This window comes from Sinohyriopsis cumingii, chromosome 7 (assembly GCF_028554795.1).
Source record: "Sinohyriopsis cumingii isolate HCF-2022 chromosome 7, ASM2855479v2, whole genome shotgun sequence".
In the NCBI taxonomy this organism is placed as follows: Eukaryota; Metazoa; Mollusca; class Bivalvia; order Unionida; family Unionidae; genus Sinohyriopsis; species Sinohyriopsis cumingii.
The window spans coordinates 29,274,711-29,302,211 of NC_142967.1; the positions used below are offsets into that span (position 1 = coordinate 29,274,711).

Below are 27,501 nucleotides of genomic sequence, written 5' to 3' on the forward strand. Positions count from 1 at the left end.
TAAAGTGTCATGTATACGACTATGAATCAATGGTAGCAGATGACCTAATGAGGGCAATGAAGCATCAGTATATCATGTAAATTCATAATACTACCTGTAGGAAGGTGCAATGGGTATGGATAAATTCAGTGCACCTGTCTTTTTGAACACAGGGTGGGTGCAGAGCTATACCATGTGATGTTTTAGCTGGAAATTAGTGAAAGCAGATGGTCTAATAAAGAAATGAAGTATCCAGGTATTATATAATTTACCATACTACCTGTAAGAAGGCTCAAGGGGAGCCTTTCCAGGTAAAAATATGGAAGCTTTTACAAGGTCTCTTATGTAAGAGTCACCTTTTCAGGTCGTTTGACAGATTCAGAAAATGCAGCTTCACAACTTCTGCTGGATTTGCAGGAGGGAACATTTTCCCTTTTCAAAGCTGCTCCCTGTCAGATGGAGTCTTTTCCGGTCAGGTTATGTAGAAGCTGTCTCACATACCTTGGGGGAAAAGAGATAGCATCTCCAGGATAAGGGGGCAAATCTCCCTCCACCTCTTACATATTCTCCTAAGGTATTATGATTAGGTAACATATTTTTAAAGAAGAAACAGCAAAACCTGTTTCTTCAAGGATATCTATCCAATCGTAATACACATCCAGCCTCCCTGCAGTTACATCCAGATAGAGAGCATGCCTTCCATGCCAGTAGTAACTGAGATATTCTTGTAATTTGGCGCTAATTCCTGTATCAAGGTGAAATCACTCTGCCCAGCCACCACCTAAGTGAGCATATAATTTTATCTTTTTAGTTAAAAGTTTTTAACCTGGGAGGGCTTGATTTGTGAGGTAGTTGTAGTTCTCCTAAAGTATTATGATTGGGTAAGTATACTCAAAGAAACCTATTTTACTTGAAAAAATTGATTTTAATAAAATATGATTTTGGATGGTGGTGGACAATCTACTCTGATATGTTTAGTTAAAAAATTATAGGTGGTTGAATCTTTTTTATTTAAAAAGTACCTTGGAATTATTTCTGGAGAAGCTCTTGTTTTTTCAGTTTATGTTGCATATGTGCATTTCATATTGATCTATGTTATTTTTCAGTTTTAGGACAAGACTGTGTCATTTTCATAGATGACTTCTCAATAACAAGAGTACCTTCCAGCAATGGCAAAAAATTCTACATCTCTAGTCCATCTAATCAAGGTATTTTTCTCTAGTTCACAAAAGGTATTATGCATATGTATTTAATGATATTTATAGTGCTGTGATTGTACAACAAAGTCTAAGGTTTTTTGTCAAACCCAGCACAGCAGAGCTCAAAATGGAGATTGCTTTGGCATGTGTGTGTGCCTGTCCATCCTGTATGTCTGCCCTCACCCAAGATTAATGTCAGTTTTAAGGTTTTTAGATTAGATTCTGTATTAAAGTCTTTTTCTTTCTGGCTAAATAAACTTTGGGCTCAACAAATAAATGTTTCTTGTTTTAAAAGTAATTTCGAATCACTGATGTAGCTTGTAGCAGTCTTTGAGGTTTTGATAAAAATAAGTGTTTCTAGTAATTAAGGCTGCAGTGCACATGTGTAATTGGCTTAGATTTAGTTTACTACCTGTAAACATTTACAGAATTAGTTTTTAAATAAACCTGCATGTGGTTGCCTGTGATGCAGGAACTACCCATTCCAATTTAATTATATATTTCTATGTCTCTGCTTAAGAGGATAGTTTAGCAGGACTTTTCTGTTAATTCTTTTCATAAAGTATGTGTGACCATTACTTGGAGAAAGCAAAACTTGACCAAAATTAGTTGAAGTGCACATGACACACACATCATAACACATCAGGTTTCTTTTAACTACATTATTTACTTTTGAAAAACATGATTGATAAAAGAAGCACTGATTGGTAACATTTTATTTTAAAGAAACAGTGTTTCTATTTTGTAAGACACTGCAGTTTCTCTATCACTGTGGATCATACAACAGCATCCCATACAAATATCCAGGCAGTATGTTTGGTTGTATTATCAAGTATATGAGGTGCAAAGTAGGTGGTTACCAGCACAATCACTGGGACCTTTTGTTCTTGTATGAACTTGTAATTGGACTAGACAAAGCAGAGGTACAAACTGAGTGGTTTCCGTGGTCTCATTCTATACCTCCTGTATTCAAAAACCTCTCATATCCAGTCAGGGTCTGATTTTCCCGTCTTCACATATTTTATCTGTCCTCAACAGCCACCTGCCTTTGCCAGCCGAATTTTTTCCATCCCAAGCATTGCCGTTTAAGTATTTGCACATGGGATGAAGTTGGTATTTTTCCCCTTTTCATTGTTAGGGCTTAATATTCTAATGTTTCTTCTGTTTCTGCTTATATTATAAAAGCTGATTGAGGTAATTGAGATGAAGCATGATACACTTGTTCTTGTCAGTTTTATTTCATCAGTGTCAAGGTCACTAATACATTGTAAAACATGGTTACTTTTGGTGTCTACCCAGTAACTTTACAGCTGTCTCTCGAGTATGGGCCCTGAGTGGCTGGGTGGTCTAAAGCACCAGGGGTCATGCTGCCAGGTGATGTGGGTGACTAAGTCACCTAAAAAGTGTAATCTTCGCCTTCTTCTGTTAGAAAAGTGAAAACAACTTTGCCCTTTTAATTTTTTTAGAGGAACATTGAATGACCATCCCTTTTAACATGCTCCCTCACATTGGCCAGGTTAGTTCAAGTGTTGTGTTACATATAGCTGAAGGTGAAATATACTTTTCAAGCCATCAGATAGTTGGTGTTGATTTAAATTATGCTGACAAACAAACTCTTGCACATTCATAGACATGTGTTTTGATAGCTGATTTACTATTAACCATTTCCTGAGTAAGTTAGCAACCAGGCCTATTACTGCAAGTTATCCTTTGATGATAAAAATATACAAACTTGTGTTTCAAAACTTGAATTTACGTAACCAGCAATTTGAGTGTTATGAATAGATTCAGTAACATGAATATTTTAACTGCAGTGTGAACAATATTTTCTTGATAAAAAATATGTTAGGAACCGTAATGGCAGACATCGCTGTTCTGGGAAGTATCGTTTTATTAGATTGTCTCTTTTTGTAAACCATTGGGCAAATATATTCAGGAAAATATACAATGTGTACAAAAGCAGAGACTAAATATTACGTTATTAAAGATATAGCTTTAAAATGCAGTTATGAAGGTCATAAATATACGGGACAATGCTATGTTGTGGAATTCGACTTGACACTGTAAAGTCATGGTTGTATTCTCAATTTACTAATTTTTGTGAAAATACAAAGAAAACAACAAAACAGCAACGCAAATACTTTTTAACCAATGTCTAATGTTACACCAAGTTCGTAGACAAATAATAAAATCTTACATTTGCAATCCTATCAATGGACTGTTGTAATGAAGCTATAAAGTGAGTGGTTACATTAAGAAAAGAAAACCCCTCTTTCTAAAAAAAATAGGTGCATGATGGCTGTGTCGATTCAGTTGAAGAAAGAAATGTTTAGTTCATTCATATACTGACTTTAATTTTTCAGTGTGTTGTCTATGAACAGTTAGGTTAAAGTTTTACTGGCAACAAAGAAATTAGGACAAACAGTATAAACTGAAAGACGTGTGCATTTTCTGTCATGTACATGGTGCATGGGTTGTTTCAAACAAGTTTAGAAATCTTTTCCAATGCCATTTTATAATGAACTTTCAGAAAATAAAAAGAACAAAAATTATTGATTAAGGGTGGTTGATTAAGCATTTGTACAAACTTGCACTTACAATACTGTAATCTATTTACTCAGTTAAAATTCACTACAATGTATAGCTTCTGTTCTGTATTACCAAATTACACTGAATATGAATATGATAGTTTTTAAACATGCACTAAATGTGTTTATAATATAGATATAACTCATAAAATTTCTACTTTTACAAAATGTTTTGCTTAAAACCAGTGTTAAATGTAAATATGCAATTGGGAAATAGATGGCATAATTCAAATAAGAGAGTGAAAACAACACACACACACACATTCTTGTATTTGGTGGATATCGAGGACTTGCGTATGGAACCGTGTACCGAGGACATTTGTTCTGGTGATGTTAGAGCAAAAAGAAATACTTTTTGAGTCAGTAAATTAAAAGCAAATGGTGATGTATCAAGGAGGGAACTGTATTATCAGTTCTAAGGAATATGAAATTTAGCAATGCAAGTGAGGACACACATTTACACAAAAATTCTGTATAATCCATACAAACTAAGGATGCACACTATTTGACAAAATTAAGGAGACCATGGACATTGGTACATTATGACCAGCAAGGACATATTTGCATATCTAGTCCAGTCTTAACAATCAATACAACCACTACGGTGGCCTAGTGGTTAGAGTGTCTGCCTCGGATGTGAGAGGTTGCGGGTTCGAACCAAGGCCGATTCATAACAAAGACATGACAATGGTACTAACAGCTGCCTCGCCAACAGAAAAACATTTGCAGATGTAAACATGCTTCTCCCGCGCCACTTCAATCTGATGAATTTCATGTATAATTTGCACAGGTGAATCCAGTCCAAAATCACAAACTTTCGTCGAATCAAAACCAAATACCAAAATATATTCATTCCAGATCAAATGGAAAAGTTGTTGCAATGTGCATTAATTCACAATATGACTGCAAATTTCAATTTTAACTAGACACGCTATTTTCTTTCGAAAGTTATGTCGAGCGTGACTAAGTTCAAATTTATCTGGGCGGAGTTATGTACGCATTAATAATGATGTCATTGTGTATTGACAAATCTGCACTTGTGTATTTAGTTTGGAATATGGCATTCATTCATTTACGTTGTTTCTTGTAGTGTATTTTGTTTATACAATTAAACCTTAGGTAGAATTAAAAAATGAGCATATAATAAAAAGGTTACTGCGTTTGTATAGGAAAATATGAACTCGTTTTGTTGGAAGGATATACTGCACTCCTAAGGTTGTGCAGTATTCCATCCCAAAACTCATATTTTCCCATACAAATGCAGTAACCTATAAATCTTGTCAAGGACGAGCATGGCATATAAGTAGATAGAGTATATCTGTCGGATTCTGCATATTGAAATTACAATCAATATGTCAACACGTAAGAAATGGCACCACTCTACCACAGACAGACCTTATAAAGATGAAAAGACTGTCAAGTTGATATGCATATCAATAATGATAATTTAGTTGATATGCATATCAATAATTACCATTGGCTGTGTATTGTGAATCATATCGACATGTGTCAGAGGTGTATCATTTCACCCTATGTCATTTAAGATGACAGGTCACATTTGCTGAGTGTTAATGATGTATTGTGTCTTTTAAGTAGAATATTGTTTGCTTCAACACATTGCAAAAATATATCTGAATTTACCTTGTGCATATTGAAGTAAAACTTTTGCCAGTAAGTTTCTCTCAATTTCCCTCTTGAAACAGATAAAATTAAAGGACTTTATTGTCAAACAATATAACAAAAGTTATTTGTCAGACAGAATTTATATTTCACTTATGTAATTGATACTTGAAGACTTTTAATATGAGTCAGAATTACAAATAATTTTTTCCTTTGGTTTTCAGCTTCCAAAATGGAGAACTCAACAGGAAGTTTGGAAAGAAAGTCCAAAGACTCCAGTTCAAGAAATCTTGCTAAAAGAATGACCAATATTCTAATTGGAGAAGGAAAGCAAAGGTATGTTTTGATCTTGAAAGGTCAGTGCAGGGGTGGTCCTGGCTTTTAAAAAGTTGTTGCCCAAAAATTTTGCGAGCCTCAATATTTTGTCACCAATTTTCAAAAAATGTCACCAGAACAAGTAGTGAATATTTTTTCCAAGTAATGTAATAGGCAGTGAAAATTTCAAAAGATGGGATAGTTATTACTTTATTGACAACAAGCAATACAGCCATAATATTACAAAATAAATCATTATATGACTGTTGTAACTATTAAAATGTTATAGAATGTCACATGATGACCCATCACGGTTTTAGGGCTGCCCACTTGTTGAATGCAGTTTCAAAGTCTACTTCTTTGCATCTGTACATGCTGATTCTCAATAAATTTTCTAGAGTTGAGATGCCAAGTTTATTTCTAATGTCAGTTTTTATAAGGTTCATCTTACTGAATCCGCATTCACAGTCTACAGTGCTGAAAGGTGACACCAGTAATCTGTCAGCAGCCACAGATGCGCAAGTATATGTTGCAGTGGATCTCACTGCCAACTGAATCAAGTCCTTAACACCTCTATACACTTTACCATTCCTGAGAACTTGAACCCTAGCATAAGCCACAAAGCCAGCCAACTCCTGAATAACCTCTGACTGATTACCTAACCCACAAGTAGACATGTGATCTGAAACAATACCCGAAACCTCTAAAAGAATGGAACTGTTGGCCTGGGAGCCATACAAATGGGGATCAAACAACTTGGTTAGAGCACTTAAAACTATCAAATCCCCGACTTCTGTGAACCTTACGTTTAGATTGTCTATAACATGTCACCAGAAATTTGGCACAAGACCATGCAGCCTCCCACCTTTGCTTAGCACCATCACTAATTGTATGGCCTTTGTACTAAAAAGTACACAAACCTGATGAATCTAAACTTGGTTCTGCTGGAATCTCAGAAAGAAATATTGCTACCAGGCTCTGACCTCAGACTTTCAAGAACCTCAACAGTGGAGTGGAGATGGGGATTAACCTCAGTAAAGTCAATATCAGATCTCTGATAAGCTTGACACAGAACTGCCGAATGCCTCAGAATGTCAACCATATAGTGTGCTGTGTAAACAAATTTGAAACAAGCAATGGGCTTACACAGTGCAAGAGCCTTTGCAGACTTGTTTTCCAACATATATTACGGGGGGAATATGCAAAATACTTGTACATATTATTCAGTATATCTTGAAACTTGACCATGTATCTAACCTTATCAGCTGCAGCACCTGTACCAAGAGCTAACCTGTGTGCAATGCAGTGAGTTGCAAGCAAACTTTTAGGAGTCTCCTTCAACCTGGTAACAATACTACTCTTGCAACCCAACATGACACACCAACCAGATTGTCCAGACTAAAACCAAATGACTTAATTAACCCTAACAACTCTGAATATATAGATTCTGCATTTGCAGTTTGAAGCTGATGAATACCTAGAAAGTGTGTAACTGGTTCAACACTGCCAACCAAATTAGTTAAGTACCTAATATAAACAACCAAATTCTGATGTACTGAAACATCTGTGCTCTCATCAAGCATGACACTGTAAATATGAAATTCCTTGACCTTGGTAACCGTTTCATCAACTATTACATCATCCAATGAGTGCTGAAACTCATTGGTGCTTTTGTGACTGTCATGTGATGTGTGTGTAACTACTTTAAGGTCTGAGAGTTGGGTGGTGCCCTGAAATGGAAATAATCATTAATTTTTGTATGCCATAAAGATTTCAGTTATAATTATACATGTTCTATTTATGTTATATAATTAGCAAAACATTTACATTAATGTAGCAATCTCTGTGTACTACAAATGTAAAATCAGAATAAATATTTTAAGTTTGTACACATGTTTTTCACCATGTTACTGTCATTTAAGTCCATAGAATATTACAGTTAATAAGCTATAATATAATATTCTCAATAACTTTGTGATACACAACTGGTGCAGCTTTGGAACAATTGTATTGGCCAGGTTGTAGTAAGCCACAAAGAAAGTGTTCCTCATGACAATGATAATGGCATTTTTACTTTTACTTATAGCAGCAATCTTCGCTACTTCCATGGTCTTTGCATCCCGCATCACCGTTAGTGCATAGGTATGACTGTTGTCACCTGAAATAAATGCATTATCAAATATCTACTTTCCTGACATTTGCAGTGTCTTGCTCATTTTTTTAATAGAAACATCAAGTTTTAAACAAATCTATGTTATGTATATTATTTTCCAAAAAATAGCTTTGTAAGGAACTTTAGTTAATGACATTTTAATACTAAAACCCTATGATCGTGCTTTGCACTGTAAGATAAGTGATGTATAATGTGACCGTCGATTTCATGCAGTTAGTAATTAAATGCCCCCCTCCCCCCCCCGCTTTTATAGCTAGCTTCACAAAGTACATCTCCATCGACCAGGAGTTCAGTAGTTTATTTTTGACACGCTTTACATGCTTTGTTTATTATGAATTGCTTCCTAAATCCCAAGAATGATCACTGAATGCTGCAGAATTTTTCTCAACAAACAAACTAGAATCTCCATTCCCACCAATGAAACATACACGAGTCAACACCTGGCATTAATGTACCCTATATATAAGCATTAATTATCATCATTAAATTAAAAGAAGGAGTGAAGAAACATATCACAGAGGGGGGCCTCAACAATAAAAAACCAATTTGGAAAAAATTGTTATTAAGTCAACAGTGTTATATGCATATACTAGTTAACAATAAGGAAATAAGGTGGGATATAAAATGTGGGAAATAGTTATTTCATGCATGGTAGCTTGAGACAAGATTTGAAACGTTAACATAAATTCACACCCATTTTCGGCAATGTTACTGTAGAACAGGCGGTATCTTTGAAGTATGTTGAAATGACTTGAGTAACCTTCAGTTGTTTTATAGAATATGAAAGTTTTTGAAGTAAAATGTTTCTTCAATAATACCTTTCACAAACTCTGAAGTCCTGCCTTCAGTTACAAGCTTCAAAGAGCATTCACATCAACTCCAGTAGTAACTGACAATTAATGTGATTTAGTACCAGTCCTTGTATCCAAGGGGAGACCACTCTGAAGAATGCTAGTCAGACTTCTGTCTAACCAAGGAAATCACTTTTAACACTCCCAATTTATTATAATCAGATAAGAATTATAAAAGAAACATGTTCTACTTCAAACACTGGTTGCAGAGTATTGGTGAGGGGGCAGCCAGTAAAACAGAATGCAGTGAAACCTGCTTGGCAGTCACCTCAGTATTACAGATACCTGCTCAGAAAGGACATTTATAGGCCTCTTTTTGATAAGTAATACCGAATATTGGGAGACGAATTTATGAGATAGTGGATGTACTCATAAAAGATTATGATTGTTTTGATCAAATATTACAAAAGAAATGTAATTTACTTCAGAAATTGGTTTCAGAGTGTTTTGGTGGCACCTGTACAATACACTGCAGTGCAGTGAAACCTGTCTTAACAGAGACAACAGTAATATGCATACCTACTCAGAATGAACATTTTTGGACCCATTTTGAATTTTATTATCAGTTTTCATCTTCTGCATAAAGGTCGTCAGTCCATTATGTATAATATTTTTGTGTTGTCTCTTAAGTGTCTTAGAATAATGTAACTTTACAACAGTCAGCAGAAAATGATGGTGGTGATAGCTTGTTATTTTTGTTGTCATTGTTGTTGTTAGAAGAATAAATAAATGAATACAGTATAAATGCTGTGTGTTTTCTAGTCAAGAAGAGGAGACTGTGACACTAAATGAGTGTATACAGCTGCTTTACCACCAGTCTTGCCGTCATCACCTGATCCTCCTTTACGCAAGGGAAGTGCTTATCTTGGACCTGGAAATTAATCAGACTGTTGGCATTATATCCATGGAGCGGACAGGCTCACCATTTTTACAAGTGAGTGAAGCCCACACTTTCAGGATTTTTATGTAATATATATTGCAACAGGTTTTTCATATTCCATACTGGATAATCTTTTGTTTTCTCCAGAATTTTCACACAGAGAGGAAATTCCTCTACTGAGAAAACTAATAATGGCAGATTTTCGGATTTTCAAAAGGACGTTTTTTTTATGTGAAAATGATTTTTATGAATAGGCCCATTATTCTATATTTGAACGAAAGCAAGTGACGGTTAACTTTTAATGAACAAGGATAAAACTTAACATTGTTTATCTCCGTTATTAGCACAGTGGCAGCAGTCTTGTGCTATGACACTGGCATTATGTCATATGCCTTAAAACTACATGTAACAGCAGTAACATTACCACAGTAACTGAAAACTGTATTTCCATCGTTGTACTGGGCCTGCTAAACCTACACTTTTACCATAAGGCTTACTGAAAGGACACATAAATTGCAGACCTAAGGAAACATTAGCAAAAAAAATACACAAATTCAACCATTGTGGTTGACTGCAGGTATTGACCGGTTCAGGTCAATTCCAAATCCAGGTTTTCATATTAAACTTGGTGAAGTGAGAAAGCTGCCAGTAGCTTCCCATTGGTCATTGATTCCAACGGGTTTTTCCAAGATTCTTCCTTCACCATGACCTATCTTGCACTGAGAAATGGTGTTAAACTCAAAAGCAGCATCACAGGGATTTATGTGTGTTTATAAGAGTGCCTGTAACTATATTTTAAAGGTTTATGAAAGTATCTGTATGCACACACACACACACACACATACACACACACACATGCATTTAGATCTCAAAATATGAGTTAATTCTTATCTGGACAAATTTTTGTAGATTGTGTCAATGTGCCAGAGAGATGTGCTGTTTTGTCTGCATGAAAATGGTGGTATTACAGCAAGAGTGAGGAGAAAGACAAATGCAGTTAACTCACTGGCTCCTGAAGGGATTGGTGCGTTTGGTAAGTATGCTTCATTTATTGCCACATCTCTGTGAGCATTGGGTGAGGTACCAATTACACTTTTATGGCAATAGCAACACTGGGTTTTTTCTTCATTCTTTATTCAAGTTTTCACAGGTTAAGGATTTTCTTTCTTTTGTGTTTTATTGCACAACAACACATTAAGGCTATATCATGGCAAAGCAAATAGAGTGAAAAGTGCAGTCCAAGGACATACCACAGTGGCTGATCAAAGCTGATCCAGTGGTGGGAATTGAACCCACACACTCTTGACACAGGAATTGGTACCAAGAATTTTAGACAATGAAGTACACTCACAATTTCCGTCATCATTGCTAGTCCTGATGATGACAAGAGAAGACTCTGCCTTCCTGGTATTGATCAGAGAAGTTTGTTGCTCGTTACTGCCAGAGTTTTCTTCACCTTGTCAGCAGCATGTTCCTGAGATCCAGCATCTGTTGACATTCCAAAAAAACCCAGCTGGCATTCAAATGTTCTGCAGTCTGGTTGAGTTTTTGGCTTGCAGTGCATCTGTGAAACAAGTTGTAGACAGAGATAAAGTAGGCAGCAAAATGTCAAAGCCCTGGTCAGATACTACAACATGGGCTTCCACATAATAATAACAATAATTATAGTAATAATAATAATAATAATGACTTTATTTAAAGAGGTTAACACAGTTACCTGAAGAACTAATCTACCTTGAGGCCATCATACAAAGGAATTTATTTATTTTAGCTGCATCTCTAAAGCCAGTGGATAAATTGGGTTTGGAAAAAGGAAATAGAGCAAATCTATCACAATCACATGAACTCCACCCAGTATTGGATCCATGATCAGTCTAGTGCCACAGTATCACAGTATCTAAGTGCCATTCATTTCAACACTGGCTTCAGTTCTTGTAAGAATCGTATTCAGCCCAAGAATTTATCCTGCACACAGTATGTCTTCTATAGGAACATGCATTAAAATCATTTAAACAGGATCTTCAATTCATACAGGAAACCATCTCCCAGCCCAAGAATTCCTTCACTTACCAGGTGTACTCAATGCTGCAGTGGACCTCATTGTCCTGGGTCACCTATTTGAGGTCATTATAAAGGATAATTTTATCCAAGTGGAGGCTGAAACTTTGCCCATTGGAACAAACAGTACCAGTCTCCATTCATATGATGTCCCATGTCAGAAAATGGGAGAACTTCACTTGGCTTACATCACGTGTTCCCATGCAGGTACCAGTTCTTATGGATGCAGGCTGGTGGACACAACTTCAGCCGTCATTTGATAAGGCTATTCGGGAGTGGACCACATAGGAGCAACTGTTGCATATCAGTATTTTATTGATGACAGCAATACTGAAAGCATTTTATTGATGGCAGTAGAAGTTACATTGTTAGGATGTTCTCATTCTATTGGACAACTTAACTGTAAATTATAGCAGAAGGTAGGGAGAACCAGATCTTTAGACCGCTATATTCTTGTTTGGGATTTTCTAAGATGGTGTTATCTATGACAAATCCATGTACAATGCTTCATATTCTGGACAGACTAAATGTATTAGCGGACTTACTATCCCGAAAGAATCAATACAAAAAGCATGGTCACTTCATCTCTTGGTTTTCATTTGTATATGCACCCTCTGCTTCCTAATCATATTAGCTGCAGTGGGCAGAATCAGTGTAATACATGTTTTGTCAGTTCATCTGAACTGCTTTTAGATCCACTCATGATGGCCCCTGCTTCATTGTTAAGAATAGGCTTCTGGTCATGGGCAATTAGTCTTTTGTTGTGAAACCTTCTAGCCTAGACCCTTCAACTCAGTCATCTACAGGACCCAGTGAGAGATTTGAAATGGTAGAATAAAAGTTTCAAGCCAGTGTGAAGTGGAAGAGCCTGTTTATTCTTGTATCTGGAAGAGGGAAAGGATGATATCGCAGTGCAGCCTTTATCATCCTGAATGGGATGGTTTATCCCCTCTGCATATATAGAATGAACTCCAATCCAACGGACATGTTACGCATTTCAGCTTACGAAGTTTGGGCATCAGATCAGAGTAAACTTTCTCTTGCTTTTATCTCAATAAAAATAGAATTTTGTGACTTGTATCCTTGTCCAGAGTATGACTTTGCACCACCAAAGATATTTTAATGTAACTTGAAACCCCTGCCTCAGGTTCATGGCCACAGCAAGGAAATATAAATAAGTGACCTCTATTCATGCATGTGTACAAGAATAATATTGATACTTTATAAAAGTACCAAGAGAGGACACAAATAAAACTGCATGAAACAGTTACTACTGTTTTTTCCATCCATAAAATATGTTCAGATTAAAGATATTTCTTGTCTTTAACACTTATAATTTATCAAATTTGAAGGGCTACACTAAGAATAAATTAAGAGGGAGTTATATCAATCATTTATTTATTTTCAAGTCACAAGTCATACTGTGATGTATTTGTCAGTGAAAATCGATAACAAACTTGAATATCATCAAGTAATTAGTCATACTGTACTCTGTTGGTAACATTACTTCCACCTCAGTCTCAGAATTATATACTAAGGTATAATTATGATGAACATTTATTGATTTTGCCTTGTATATATCAGTGAAATTCAACATCTTGACTGTATTATTTATTGAGATGCAGTTACTCTCGTACGAACTTGTAATCCACAATTTGTGGCAAGAATTTTAACTCTAGATCCAGTAGCAAAAATAAATTTCATTCTTTCATACAGTTTTCTGTAAGTATGGCATGTAATATACAGATTACTCTTTTTAGGCTCAGATTACTCTTTTTTGGCACTTATTTTAGTAATAGTTATGCTTATACCCTACTTATACCCCTCTTGGGTGTTGGCATGTATGAACCCTCAATAAAGCAGTTCAGGTTCACATTTAGTACAATTTCCCATTGATCGGGGACCCAGGTAATGAATTATTAGGATTGGCGGGTACCTGGTACAAGAGTTTCCTAAAATTTTGACATCTCTAGTTCCTAGTTCAGAGGTCAAGATAATTAGTACGTAAAAGGTCATGAGATGTTTGTATTTTGTGTCATTGTGCATATTCTTCTTAAAATCCTCCTTTCCAAACTACCTGCATTGTGCACTGGATAAATACACTATCTTACAAGTTACATATCATGATTTCAGATGATGGTCCTCCCAGTGTATCCCTGGATGTGATGTATGACCTGCGATGTCAGACTGATCCAATACGCATGACTTGCCATTGTCAGGTGATGGCTTTTGCTTGTTCTCCAGTCTCTGAGAAAACACTGGCTCTTGTGCTTAGTGACAGTAGAGTCATCTTTTGGGACCTAAATGTTGTGGATTTTCAGGTTAGTGGCAGAAGGGCTAAATGCAGTTAGTTCCAGGCACTGTGTATCACCAGTGATCTGTAACACATTTTCTAGTTTCTTGATACTTTTAAGAGTAATTGGGCTTCAGTTTTTTTCTTTTGTGTCATTTTATTTTTGGCTTTGTTTTGATATATATTTGGTCTTTCTACCATCATTAAAAAATGTGTTATCTTCCTTTTTTGACTTGGCTTTTAACATCTGACAGATTGTTTTGTATTTGTTTGTCATCTGTACCATAATTTTGCACTGAGTCATTGGTATGTTAGTTGTATCCTTTCTTGACATTAAGCCGTATGGGTTGCTGTGTTTATCTTATACTGTCACACAAAGGTTACGTCAGGTATAGTAAAATTAATCATAATGTAGTGAATTTATTTGTCATGTGTAATAAGGAAGCCATCTTTTTCTAGAGTGAATGTTCTTGATTGCATGCTTATTCAGGTTAATGTATAGTCTGATCTCTGAGAGATAAAAATGGTTTCCACAAAATATGGCAGCTATCCATAACTGTCCAATTGTAAGGTCATGCTTGATTATAAGCCCATACCCTCCCCACCCACATTAACAAGCCTTGGAAAATTGTCATATAAGAAACCTTTGATTATTTTTTATTAGGCTCCATTCCTTGGTATGTTTTTTGGGTGGGTGTGGCTTTTGCAATATTGTTTCCCTAATCTGACCGTAGATTAAATCCTGTAAACTGATTGTCAGAAATAATGTTAGTTCATGCATTACATAAGTGATAGCTGTGATATTTGGATGAAACCTGATTGTTAATGTTAGTTCATGCATTGCATAAGTGATAGCTGTGACATTTGGATGAAACCTGATTGTTAGAGATAATGTTAGTTCACCATATTTTTCATTTTTTCATATCTCGTAAGTAGATGGAATCTAAATCTATGTCTCAATTTACAAATAATCAAGGTTTTTCACATAATTATTCCTACTTTCTAATTTTTCATACACCATCAATCCAGAAAAATGCAAAATTTTGGGGGCCTTTCATTTTTATACAGAAACTTTTTCATTACCAAAGTTTTACAAATAATTGTACATTAAATATTATAGTTAATATTTTAACTTTAACTATTAATAAAACTTTAAAAATGTGTAAAAGTGTATTAAAAATTACAGACAGTATCTTGAACTGTTCACAGTTTTTGAGATTTTCACAAACACTGTATATTTTGCAAATATTTATAGGTTATGCATGTGTATGGGGAAATAGGAATGAGTTTTGCATGGGAATGAGTTTTGCATGATTATGACATTGCTGTGCTGATATTAACACATTAACCCTTGGTGACGAGTTTATGTGGCAGGAGGTAGGAGCCTATTGCCGAGCTCTTTAGCATCAAGGTCATGTATGATACACTGAAGTGGGTGGTATTATAGAAAGGTAGACAGATGTAGTTCTACAATGATACCAAAAAATCTGGAATTTCTAGTTGCACTACAAAATAAAAAAGGAAAAACCTGATATTTTGGACCCGATATTTTTCTACCCAAAATTCGCTTGTGGTAGGGATCCAATTTTTTGTCCGGATTTTAGACTTTTTGGTCTCAGACAGGTATGAACTGCAGACAGACAGATGAACCTTTGCAAAAAGTAGGATAAGATGGGTATTTGGAATAAAGAGTGGTCTCCATAGAAAAATAATGGGTCTGTTAAGCAAAAACAAAAAAAAGAACTCCAACTTTTACCCTTCTGCTCATGCGCGAGTCAAATAGCCAGTGAAAAACAATATTTCTAACAACTAGGCAGTATGTTATTGGAAGATCACCTGGAAGTTGGTGTTTTAGGATGTATTCAGAAATAGCTTTCAAAATGTGTTCCTACTCGAATTTCAGACAAAAATGACAAAAATCTCCAGGGGTTAATGTGTTAAAAAACAAAATGATATTTTAATTCTTGCCATTTGTAGAAATTTATCGACTATCCTGTCTCTAATATATTGAAGATGCCAATCATTGGTATGTTATAAGAACATCCACTACTTCATAAACCCAGCCCTCCAAAGTAAAGTAAGATATCAACCACATTGACTTGGTCTCCCAGTTTCTGACAGATTGTTTTGATAGTTGTTAGATCTTTTTTTTAGCACCACTTCAGTGGCATAAGTGGTTATAGCATACAACCCAGTTGCAGGAGGTCATGGGTTTGAACCCTGGTTGAATCATACCAAAGATATAAAAATGGTATTAGCAGCTACCTCACTTGGCACTCAGCTTAAGAAGTTAGTGTGAGGACTGGTTGGCCTGGTTTTGGGATAATGTGGGTGGGACATGATGCTACATGTCTGTAGCATGATACCCTAGTGCTAGACGTTTCTATAATATGCCATACTGCAGACATTGAGCGGTATGACTGACAAATTATTACAGTTACTTTAAAAATCCAAATCACACACCCTATTTATTTTTTGTGATCACGTGCTTGTTTTAGCAATAAAAGTGACATAAGACATTGTTTGGATATGCTGAAGGCAGTCAGGCAAAAATAATATCCCCTTGGATGGTGGGGTTGTCACCAAATCAGTCATTTGTCAGTTTTGTATCTATATCAGCAGTACAACAGGCTGCTGTCCCAGGTCACTCAGCAGATTCACAGCAACACATTATGAGACGAGCCAACATTAGTTCTGGGGTAAAGGGATGTAACTTAATATGCTCAGTAAGCATTGGCCTTTCATCACTATACACCTCATCCTCTCTGTACTCTTCCAGACAAATTCAGTCTTATAAAAATCTTGGTTGAATGTTTGGTTAAAAAAAAAATTGTATGCTTACATGTTCCAAACCCATAGAAAGATTGCTGTCCTACTCTGACAGTGAAATCAGTGAGCATTGTACTTTTGACTCCATGCATCCCACCCTCTCTCTTTTCCCAAAACAAGATCGAAGTCAAATGAAAATCTTGGCTAAGTTTTTAGTTAGAGTTTTTCTGTACAGTTACAAGTCCGAATCACTGTGAAGGATAACTGTTCTACTTGGAGTGTAGAATCAACAAACTCTACCCTTTTATGTTCATGCACCTCTACCATTGTTGTTCGGTTCACAAAATATAACATTATGTTGCAATATTGATGTCTCCTTGCACTCAAAATATTGCAAAAGTTCAACATTATTTTCAAATTGTTATAAATCCAGCATAGGTATTTATGTTAAACACTAAATTCAGTGCTGACTCTGTCATTAAAAATCAATACACCAGTCAATGACATAATTGTGTCATACATAATTCTAACTGGCTGTCTTGCCTATGAAAGCCTTGTGCCCCAGTACTGCCATGTAAGAGAGTGGAGAAACCATGACTATTATGTATATTATTTTTAGCTGTACTGGTCATGGTCTTTAGTCCATTGTCGATCATGTTGTCAGGACAAAATTATTATTGGTTCTTCTTCTAAACTACTCATTGAATTGCTGTGAAACTTTACATACATTCATGGTCCAGTTGGTCCCAAAAAAATGATGCTGATATTATATCCAATATGGCCACTACATCAGCGATCTTGAAAATCTTGTTATTGCTACTCCTAAATGGAAAGTCGTATTGGCATACAGTTTTCAGCAGAAGAGTTTGTATGATGTCTCGTTAGTTGTAAATGAAAATGGTGCTGATCATTATGGCACCACACAATTACCATCTTGTTATCACTATTCATCCTGAATCAAAAGATTTTCACTTAAAGACTCATATGATGTAAAAATGGTGCTGATCAGCCGTCCATTATGGTCATCATTGTAGCCATCTTGAAAATTTTGGTATTTTCTTCTAAACCAAAAGTCACATCACTGGGTGATTTTCACAAGCTGACTCCTTATGACATCTAGTTGCTACTGTATGAAAATAACTGTAACACAATTTTTGTTCCTGGGTGATATTTTTAAATTTACCTATTTCCAATGAGAAAACGGACGAATTTGTGTCTTTTTGTTCACATAAAGTCAGAAAAACAACAACATATGAATCAACATTAACATATATTTATACTTAAGTAATACAAAAATGACCACAAAAGATTTAGAAGTGAGTAGTTTTTTGAGGTTTATGATTATACTGTAAATCACTTTTATGAATCAGCCCCCAAAATGTAGTCTCCTATCATGTTCATGTTATACTGTCCTTGGTAGCAGTGTTCAAAGTCCAGTATATCCTGGTGGAATCGCTTGCCTTGCTTCTCTGAGTACGCTCCAATGTTCTCCTTGAATTATCAAGATGAGCATCAAGAATATGGACTTTGAGGGACATCCTGCAGCCCATTTTACCGTAATTGTTCACAAGAGTCTCAACCAGCTCCACATAGTTTTTGGCCTTGTGATTGCCCAGGAAGCCCTGCTTCAAAGCTGTTCCAAGCTGCTTTCTCCTTACTACTGAGCTTCTTGGGGAATTCATTGCAATCCTGATCTTCTTTATCTGTGGTCCGATGAAGACACTGGTCTTAGCCTTTGCCTGAGACAGCTTAGAAAAGAAATCTTGAAGGCCACTGACTGCTTATGTAGAGCTCTGAAAAATTGTTTCATAAGGCCCAATTTGATGTGCCAAGATCTCTGGTCAAGTCGTTCAGGTCTTTTTGGTTGGGATAGTATGGGTTTCTCTCCTCAGCTTCACCTCTGAAATTGTCATCTGGATCTGTGTCTTCCTCGCTCTCTGACTTGCTGCTCTCTTTTAAAGATGGCTGCACTCTCTCTGGAGGAGTGTGGTACAGGGAGCTCAGGGCAGTGTGGCACCAGGGTGATGGATGAAGGAAGGTACAGATACGTGATAGCAGGTGCATTCTTGCCTGTCTGACATTTGGAAGGGTCCACCATGCACAAGTAGCAGTTGCTCGAGTGGTCATTGGGTTCCTGCCAAATTCTTGGGATAGCAAACTTCGTGGCTGTCTTATCCCCTCTGTACCATCCTACACAAATACATTTATTTCACCCATGACTAATGTGTAAGAGATTCTTACAACATTTTTCATATATGATATATTTTTTCAATAACATGGAAAATTGTAAAACATTTTAAAATGAAAAACTTTTACAATTTTAAAAATTTTAACAAATTTTGTAACATAAACTTTCGAGCAACAGTTGTCAATCTTACCTTCCAGCGTGTTTTTGCAGTGCTCACAGGTGAAATGAGGTGCCCAGGCTTTGTCTTGGTCCCTGACAGGCATGCCAAAATATGCCTTGTAGGCCTCACACATCTTAGCAGATGCTTCCACGGAATACTTTTTCACTGTTATATTCATAATTGGCCACAGACAGGAAAATGCATCCACCGGATGCTTGCAGCCTCTTGAAGCCATCTCAGAAAAATGAAGATATGTATCCACTTAGGCAACTGGAACTAAACTGAACTGGTGGACTTAAGACCCCTGTATTGATACTACTATTTATATTACTGGAAGGTTCTAGAAGTTACTCCAAGTTTACTAATCACTGAATCTATCTGGAATGTTCTGGAAAATAGGTAAATTTCAAAATACCACTGTCCTGGTCACAAAAGCAAAGTTTGTGGGAAAATAATAGCCATTTTCTGTACTTTTTGGCATAAGCAATTAGGAAATAAAACTTATTACCCAGGAACAAAAAAAAATTGTTACATGGTGTAATCTGACAACCATTGTGGCTGCCATAGGAACTGCCTGTAAAAGTTTTTTTTATCATTACTCCTGGATGGATGGTTATATTGATTTTCACAAGCAAACTTATGAGGTCTGAAAGGTGCTAAATGAGAATGGTACCAATCTGACCCCCAATATGTCCATGCTTGCTGCTATCTGGAAAATGTTATCACTACTCCTCCTGCTTGGATGGTCATGTTGACATGGGGTTTTCACCAAAAGACTTCTTATGATATCTGATGATTTCTAGATGGTCCTAAATGGAAATGGTACCAGTCTGACAGTCAGTATAGCCACCATGCTAGCCATCTTGAAAATTACTCTTCCTAAATGGAAAGTCACATTACCATGGGGTTTTCACCAAAAGACTTATTATAGTGTTTTATTGGTCCAAAATCAAAATGATCAAAATCTGACAAGTATGGAAACCATGATGGCCATCTTGAAAATCGTTTCTACTCCTTCTGGATGGATGGTAATGTTGTGTTTGCTCCAAAAGACTTCTTATTAAATCTGGTTGGTCCTTAATGAAAATGCTGCCTAACTTAATTCCAATATCCATCCCAATGACCATCTTGAAAATCTTAAATCCAGTATCCATCCCAATGACCATCTTGAAAATCTTAAATCCAATATCCATCCCAATGACCATCTTGAAAATCTTAAATCCAGTATCTATCCTAATGACCATCTTGAAAATCTTAAATCCAATATCCATCCCAATGACCATCTTGAAAATCTTAAATCCAGTATCTATCCCAATGACCATCTTGAAAATCTTAAATCCAATATCCATCCCAATGACCATCTTGAAAATCTTCAATCCAGTATCCATCCCAATGACACTCTTGAAAATCTTGTTATCACTACTCATTCTGAATAGACTGTTGTGTCAGGATTGGTGTCTTAACCCAAAGACTTTTTACAGTGTCTAGTTGGTTGTAAATGAAATTGGTTCCAATCTTACATCCATTATGGGTTCGAGTCTCGGATTCGGCTAATGTGGGTATGTGAGAAAGCTTGCTAGTAGCTTCTCGTGGGTCGGTGGTTCTTTCCGGGGTATTCCCGAGTTCTTCCTCCACCATTAATATTGGCCGCCATGTATAGCCTATCATGTGCTGAAAAATGGCGTTAAACCCTACAACAACAACAACAACAACAACATCCATTATGGTCACCACAGTGGCCACTTTTGAAAATCCGTTTATCACTTAAGATATCAGAGATGATTTCAATACTCAGAAGTTAAAAAATCTTCTTCTGGAATTTATAGAGTGTGAGTCCCTTCAGGGAATTTGCTTTTTATAAACTCATTCTTTGCCTGCAACAGTTTTTCATTGAGATTGTAATATTAAATATTAGTCATGAAGATTCAAACTGTTCCAGTTAGTTCCATGCATGTGGATTTTACCTATTGATCCTGTCTTCTAAATGTACTTAAATGATTATTGTTTCTACTTAAGTATTGTGGGCACAGGCGTATTAACCATTAAGCAGACTAAGCATGTGCTTAGGGCACCAGGGCCAAAGGGGGCACCACAAAGTTGAGAAGAGGGTGAAAAGAAAAAAAATGAATGAAGATTTGTAAAGAAAATTGATAAAACTAGTGCAAATTGATCATAATGTTCTGTTTCTTGATCATGGTGCACCTTAGGGTTATCTTCCCAGGTGTGCGTGGAAAGGAGGGGGGCACCAAGATTTGTCAGTGCTTAGGGCACCAGTGAGCCTTAATCCGCCCCTGATTGTGGGACTGTGTTCTGATTTATGCAATGAAGTTGATATTATGAGTATGATAACAAGTCACTTTAAGTCTATTAGTGCTGTTCTTTAACATAACTTAGACATAAACATTGTGCTCAAGCACTATCTGGCAGACTAACAATTTATTTTTCTTCATGCAGCCTTCATTTCCATTTAATTCTTTTACATTGAACACTTAGACTGTCCCCCCTTTTCATAGCATTATTAAGTCACATGGCCTGTAGTTTAGAAAGTCTAGATGCAAACCTGGAGGGTTGACTACTCCCCGCTCCTCGGTAAGGTGGCACATGGTTTTAAAAAATCTAAATGTAACCCTGTCTCTCCTCTGTTCCTCTGACTCACAGGAAGGTTGCATGAAAATATTGTTTTTGCTCTTGGTTAAAGTTTTTCTTTATGGTCATAGGTTCCAAAGCATGGGTTTAACAACTATATGGTAGAATTATGATGCTGTGCTATTTCATATTCATGCACACATACTCACCGTATAGCTCTCAGGCCGGGGCCCTGAGTGGCCGAGTGGTCTAAAGCGCTCACCGTTACGGATCACTGCCATCTCACCTCTGTCTGCGTGGGTTCGAGTCTCGGATTCGGCCAATGTGGATATGTGAGAAAGCTTGCCAGTAGCTTCTCGAGGGTCGGTGGTTCTTTCCGGGGATTTCCCAGTTTCTTCCTCCACCATTAATACTGGCCGCCATGTATAGCCTATTGCGTGCTGAAAAATGGCGTTAAACCCTACAACAACAAAAGCTCTCAGGCCAAATCAAGGTCATACAATCTGCATCAAGCAGGGAAGCAGGCAAGACATATATGGGATTTCTTTTTGGAGTAAACAATGTTTATTTATTAATACTTACCCACTTATAGTATGAGCAATCAGTTCACAAACCCATCTCCATAGTAACATTCCTGGAAGAGCATACACTGATGATTGATTGGATTTTGGTGCCAAGCCTTCTGTTTAAGGGGATACCACCTTTGTTGACTTCATTTGAGCAAACAGAGGACTTAATTGCACTTGAATTGCAAACATCTTTTTCACTTGGGAGGCCTGGATTTGAAAAGTAGAGGAGGGTCTCCTTCCATGTTATGATCAGGATGACTAGTGTCAAAGGGATATATTTTACTCCTGAAGTTGGTGTTCTTGAAACCCTTATATTCGAATTTAAACTAAATATTTATTTGATAACCTGCACTGCTTCACAGATGTTTCCTGTTTCAGCCTCCAAATAAGCAGGATGATACAGCACACATTTCCCCACTTTTCACACCTGGGAACTCACAGTTAACTCTATCAGAGGAAACAGCCAATCAGAGTGATGGAAATGGATTGCCAGTTGTCAATTCTGTACATTCCCCAAAACTGGCTTTGTGTGATTTGATTGGACAGTCCCAAATTCTGAGCCCAGATGGGGAGTCAGCTCTTAAAGGCCTTGGTGTAGCCCTTAAATTCCAGATGACTGGACTGTTGAGTGGTCTTGTGTCTCCAATCACTGTAATTCGGATGTGTCCACCTCTGACTACTAAAAACTGGAGAACGTATCAGCCATTACTAGCAGTAGGTGAGTTAGAAATTTGGAAATATGCCAGTTATTAGATAAACACGTAATTCTCTTTAGCAGCTTGCGGATGGCTTAATAAAACTACTTTTAAACATTATAACATTGTAGCCATCTATTTCAACAACTATAAAACATTATAACATTGTAGCCATCTATTTCAACAACTATAAAACATTATAACATTGTAGCCATCTATTTCAACAACTGTAAAACATTATAACATTGTAGCCATCTATTTCAACAACTATAAAACATTATAACATTGTAGCCATCTATTTCAGCAACTATTAAACATTATAACATTGTAGCCATCTATTTCAACAACTATAAAACATTATAACATTGTAGCCATCTATTTCAACAACTGTAAAACATTATAACATTGTAGCCATCTATTTCAACAACTGTAAAACATTTTGTTAAATTTTGGAATTGATCCAGCTGTTTATTTTTGAGTTTAAGCCTGCATGAAAAAAGATGATGAAAAAGCTGCATATATATACAAGCTTTTTTTATTTTTGTAAATCTTCAAGTGAAATATGCATTATGCAGCAAAAATATAATTGTAAAGACAAATGTCAATAAAAATTAATGTATGGCTCCCAGTCAGGATTTTATTAACCAACTTGCTCTTTACGATAGGCCAACAGTTCTGACGTATACAGATACATGTAGCAGTACCAATGCTCATTTACATATTGTTTCTTTTTAACTGATAACGAGATCTTGTTTTCTTCTATATTTGTGTTAGCAGTGTTTCAAAGTCCAACACTCAAGGGAAATAAAGACAAAGCTGTATATATAAGACTAATTTCTAGGTCTTGAATAAAACTGATCCTTTTATGCAGTTTGCCTTCATCTGTATAAACAAATAGCTGTGCATTAATTTGACACCAATAGGACTCATTATGCCAGAAGTTTATTTATAGAGATTGCCATTTCTGAAAGATGAAAACAGTTAATAGCAATAACAACTTTAACTGTATAAGTTATATCTTCCCCATTCACAAAACTCCTCAGTTTGTTTGAACATCCCCATTCACAAAGCTCCTCAGTTTGTTTGAACATGTAAGAAGATTTTTATTTTACTGTGTACAGGAAGCCAGTCTGGAACAGTACAGGTGGTAAATGTGGCTAGTGGACAAATAGTTAGAGAATACAATCTCCACAGCTTTCCTGTCAGGTAATGTATTTTTTGGTATCATGTTGAAAATTCATTATATTCATTCATAATTTTTTTAGAACAAGAAATTCAGAATGTCTGTTTTCAGTCATGCTCCTTTTTTGATGTCAGATGTAATTATCTGTGTATGTGGTACAGTTAGACCTTTCTTAAAGAGTCTCTTCTGGGAAGTATGTAATTAGCCATTGAAAACAGGTGGTTGTTTAATAAAGATTTATTCCTGCAGTAATTCTATGCAAGAGAACTTGAAATGTTGCCAGTTTGAGACAGGTGATTGCTTAATACAGGTGATCTTTTGAGACAGGTTTAGTTGTGTATGATAATTGTGTGTGTAACTAGTTTCATAGCTTTTGATGAACGGTCTCAAACTTGGCACACACACTGACATGATGCCAGTATGTACAGGTCATTCTGTCATCACACACTGGTGTATTTTTCTGGAGTTATGCCCATTTTTACTGTTACTTACATGTAACAACTGACACATATTTTATGCATACAAGTGCATGAGCTTCAGGTATACATTCCACCTTTAATATTATTTAAAAAACTGAAATATCATGTTTGGAAAATTATAGGGCTCGGTTACAAGTATTTAGATTAATAATTATATTTATTTTAGATCAGTATATAGTCTAGAAGATTCTTGTTTAATGGTATAGTTTTGTTTATTACAGTTTTACATGTTATAGTGTGTTTCATGTGCAGTGGTTGTGTTCTATAATGATACTATGAATGAAGTTTTGTAACCAACCATAACACACATTATTTTATGCTTCAACCCATCTGTCTCAAAAGGTGAAAGGTTAAGGTCAATGTGATAAATGAAAGAAAAATGCTTTCTGCACAGTAACTCAAGTTCTCTCCCATCTACAGTCACCAAACTTTGTGGACACCTTGCACTTGGATAAAGAAAAACCTTTTAATCCTATCAATTTTGGACTCAAAAGATCAAAGGTTATAGTCACTTTGAAAGAAGTTAAATGGTTTTCAGACATTAACTGGAGTTCTTCAGCATCTGCAGTCACCAAACTTTATGGATGGCTTGCAGTTGGTGTAACAAAGAACCCTATTTATTTTAGAGACCAATGGTCAAGATCACCTTGGGCTGAAATACTTAATGCACAGCAACATTAGTTTTACACAATATACTGCAACCAAATTTTGTGGATAGCTTGCACTTGGAGTAAAGAAGAAGGCTGTTGATTTTAGAATCAGATGTCAAGGTCACTTACTAACAGTAATAAAATGGATACTAGATGATTACAGTAGTTCTGCAAGACAAATCTGGTACAGATTTTGTGAATGGCTTGGATAAGGAAGATGAAACGGAGATATATTGTGCCATGCAGAGTACTTTTGTTTACATTTCCAGAGTGAGATCTAAACATCGTTTTGAAATGCTAAATTTGTGAAGTCTAGTGATAAATAGAGTGTACATCTCATGTTCATTAGATCAAAACCTTATCAAATTTCTGAACAATATGTTATGCCATTGGCAGCTAGCAACCTTAGGGCTATCACATTTCAATCCTGTCATGAATGTTACACAGGACTACCTCACTATAAGGTTCCTGTTTATAAGTTGAGTATGATATTAGGTCCTATTTTATTAAGAGTAATATAATTTTATTTCTCTGTCAAATAAATTATCTGATCTCATGAACTTTCCTAAAATAACTGTGTTACCTCAGAAACCAGCCCTTCCTAAAAGATGAAAAAAGTTCTTTCCCTCTATATATCTTACAATACTGTAAAATCTTTTTAAATTTTCACTTTGTATTTTAGGGAAATAAATTATTTGTTGAATTTAACAAAACTTGTTGGTTTTTGCACTTTCTGTTACTTAGTTTAATGCAGTATAGTCGTACAAATGCTTCAGTGGCTTAAGAGGTATGAAAGGGGTTGCATTTCAGATCACTGGACCATGATGTTTGGAGTCTCTATCCCGAGTGAAGACTGAAAAAATCACATCAGACTCCATGGAGAAGCTCATGCAATGTCTTTTGTAGCAAACTTTGGCAGCTCAATGGACAAAAGAATGCAGCCTGACATCAAATACCAGCTTGGCTTTCATATCCAATACCATTTGCCATATGCCATCCCAGATGCTAACCAACCAGTTGAGCCATCCAACCAAAATCCATCTGACTAGCCAGACTGACCAGATACATCTCACTGACACAAGGGACCAGCCACACAATTTCTACCACCCATCCTGCCCAGTACAAACAGCCTTGTCTGACCCACATCCTGCAACCACATCATGACCTGTGCTTGATATGTTAGCACTGGCTTTGTTAGCATAGCTGAGGTGCCACACCACACATGGTGACAACAGTGTCATCACTGCCATGTGGCATGTTATATATTCATGTACACAAGGCATGAAGGAAGAGGAGAGAAACCTGTAGATGAAGAGGATGCCACAGACTTTCCTGAATTCTCCAGTCTGACTATGGAATGGATGTTATTCACCTTTAAGGGGGCAGTAGAAGAAATATAATGGATTTTGCCACTTTCTGGGTGCAAACCTTGACCATTAGTTAATACTACATACAAAGTAAATGCCCCAGTAAATTCAGAAAAACAATGAGTATCAGTCTTTCTGATTTCTACCACAATTGGTGAAGTTTGCCAAAATTACAACTACAAGTATGTTCTTTTCAGTGAGTCAGTTTCCTGTAACTTGCTCACATTATAGGTCACATACTGATGTATCAGCATGTCTAACCCATTGTGTTATAAACTGGACAGAGAGGTGTTTCATGCCAGATCAAAGTTGGTGAAAATTCTCATGTCAGCTTCCTCCCTACTTGACTTAGCATTTCTTTCTTTTGTCAGTCTGAGAAGGCTGGGGGAGGGGGGAGGGCTAGCATGCAATCTAGATTTAATAAAAAAAAGATGTGCACTTTTGCTATCTTCTTTGCTCAGATCCTACAATGCAGCAATACTTTTTGGTTTGTCCATTTTGGTAAGGGTCATACTATGAAGGTTAGAAAGCGGGTGGCACAAGAATTGCCATTTCGGCTCTCTGTGCTAGGCTTAACCTCATTTTGACCATATCATAGGTTATGCCAGAGAAGAGACATTCATCAAAAAAAAAAGACCTTAGATGTATGTCTCAACAATACGGGTAACAGCCTTTTCATGGCCAGGTTAAATCTAGGCAACAATATGCCCCAAATATTCAAAGGCATTCCTGGAGCTGGGAGAGAAAATGAGTTTCTCCTTCCCCAGGACTCCTGCCAAATAACAGTGACCTGTCAGCCCTCTGACCTACCAGCAGTCATCATGTAAGTGCCTGACACTTCCTGACACTTTTGATCCCAGACTTAAGATCAGCCTCTAGTTAAACAATGATTGGGTGAT

The 27,501-nt window shown here is 36.4% G+C and overlaps 1 protein-coding gene and 1 pseudogene across 1 annotated transcript in view; one reads left to right on the forward strand and one right to left on the reverse strand.

The window, feature by feature from the left end:
• The window catches only part of LOC149794947 (WD repeat-containing protein 11-like), a 117,902-nt gene that overhangs the window by 21,088 nt on the left and 69,313 nt on the right, over window positions 1-27,501 (forward strand). Inside the window, exons 6-12 of the mRNA XM_089964609.1 lie at window positions 1,086-1,187; window positions 5,611-5,722; window positions 9,488-9,659; window positions 10,515-10,638; window positions 13,797-13,984; window positions 22,607-22,946; window positions 24,045-24,129. Of these exons, the coding sequence (XP_089820735.1) occupies window positions 1,086-1,187; window positions 5,611-5,722; window positions 9,488-9,659; window positions 10,515-10,638; window positions 13,797-13,984; window positions 22,607-22,946; window positions 24,045-24,129 (1,123 nt within the window). The remainder of the gene's footprint in view (window positions 1-1,085; window positions 1,188-5,610; window positions 5,723-9,487; window positions 9,660-10,514; window positions 10,639-13,796; window positions 13,985-22,606; window positions 22,947-24,044; window positions 24,130-27,501) is intronic.
• LOC149794948 (uncharacterized) lies at window positions 6,010-6,884 on the reverse strand (annotated as a pseudogene).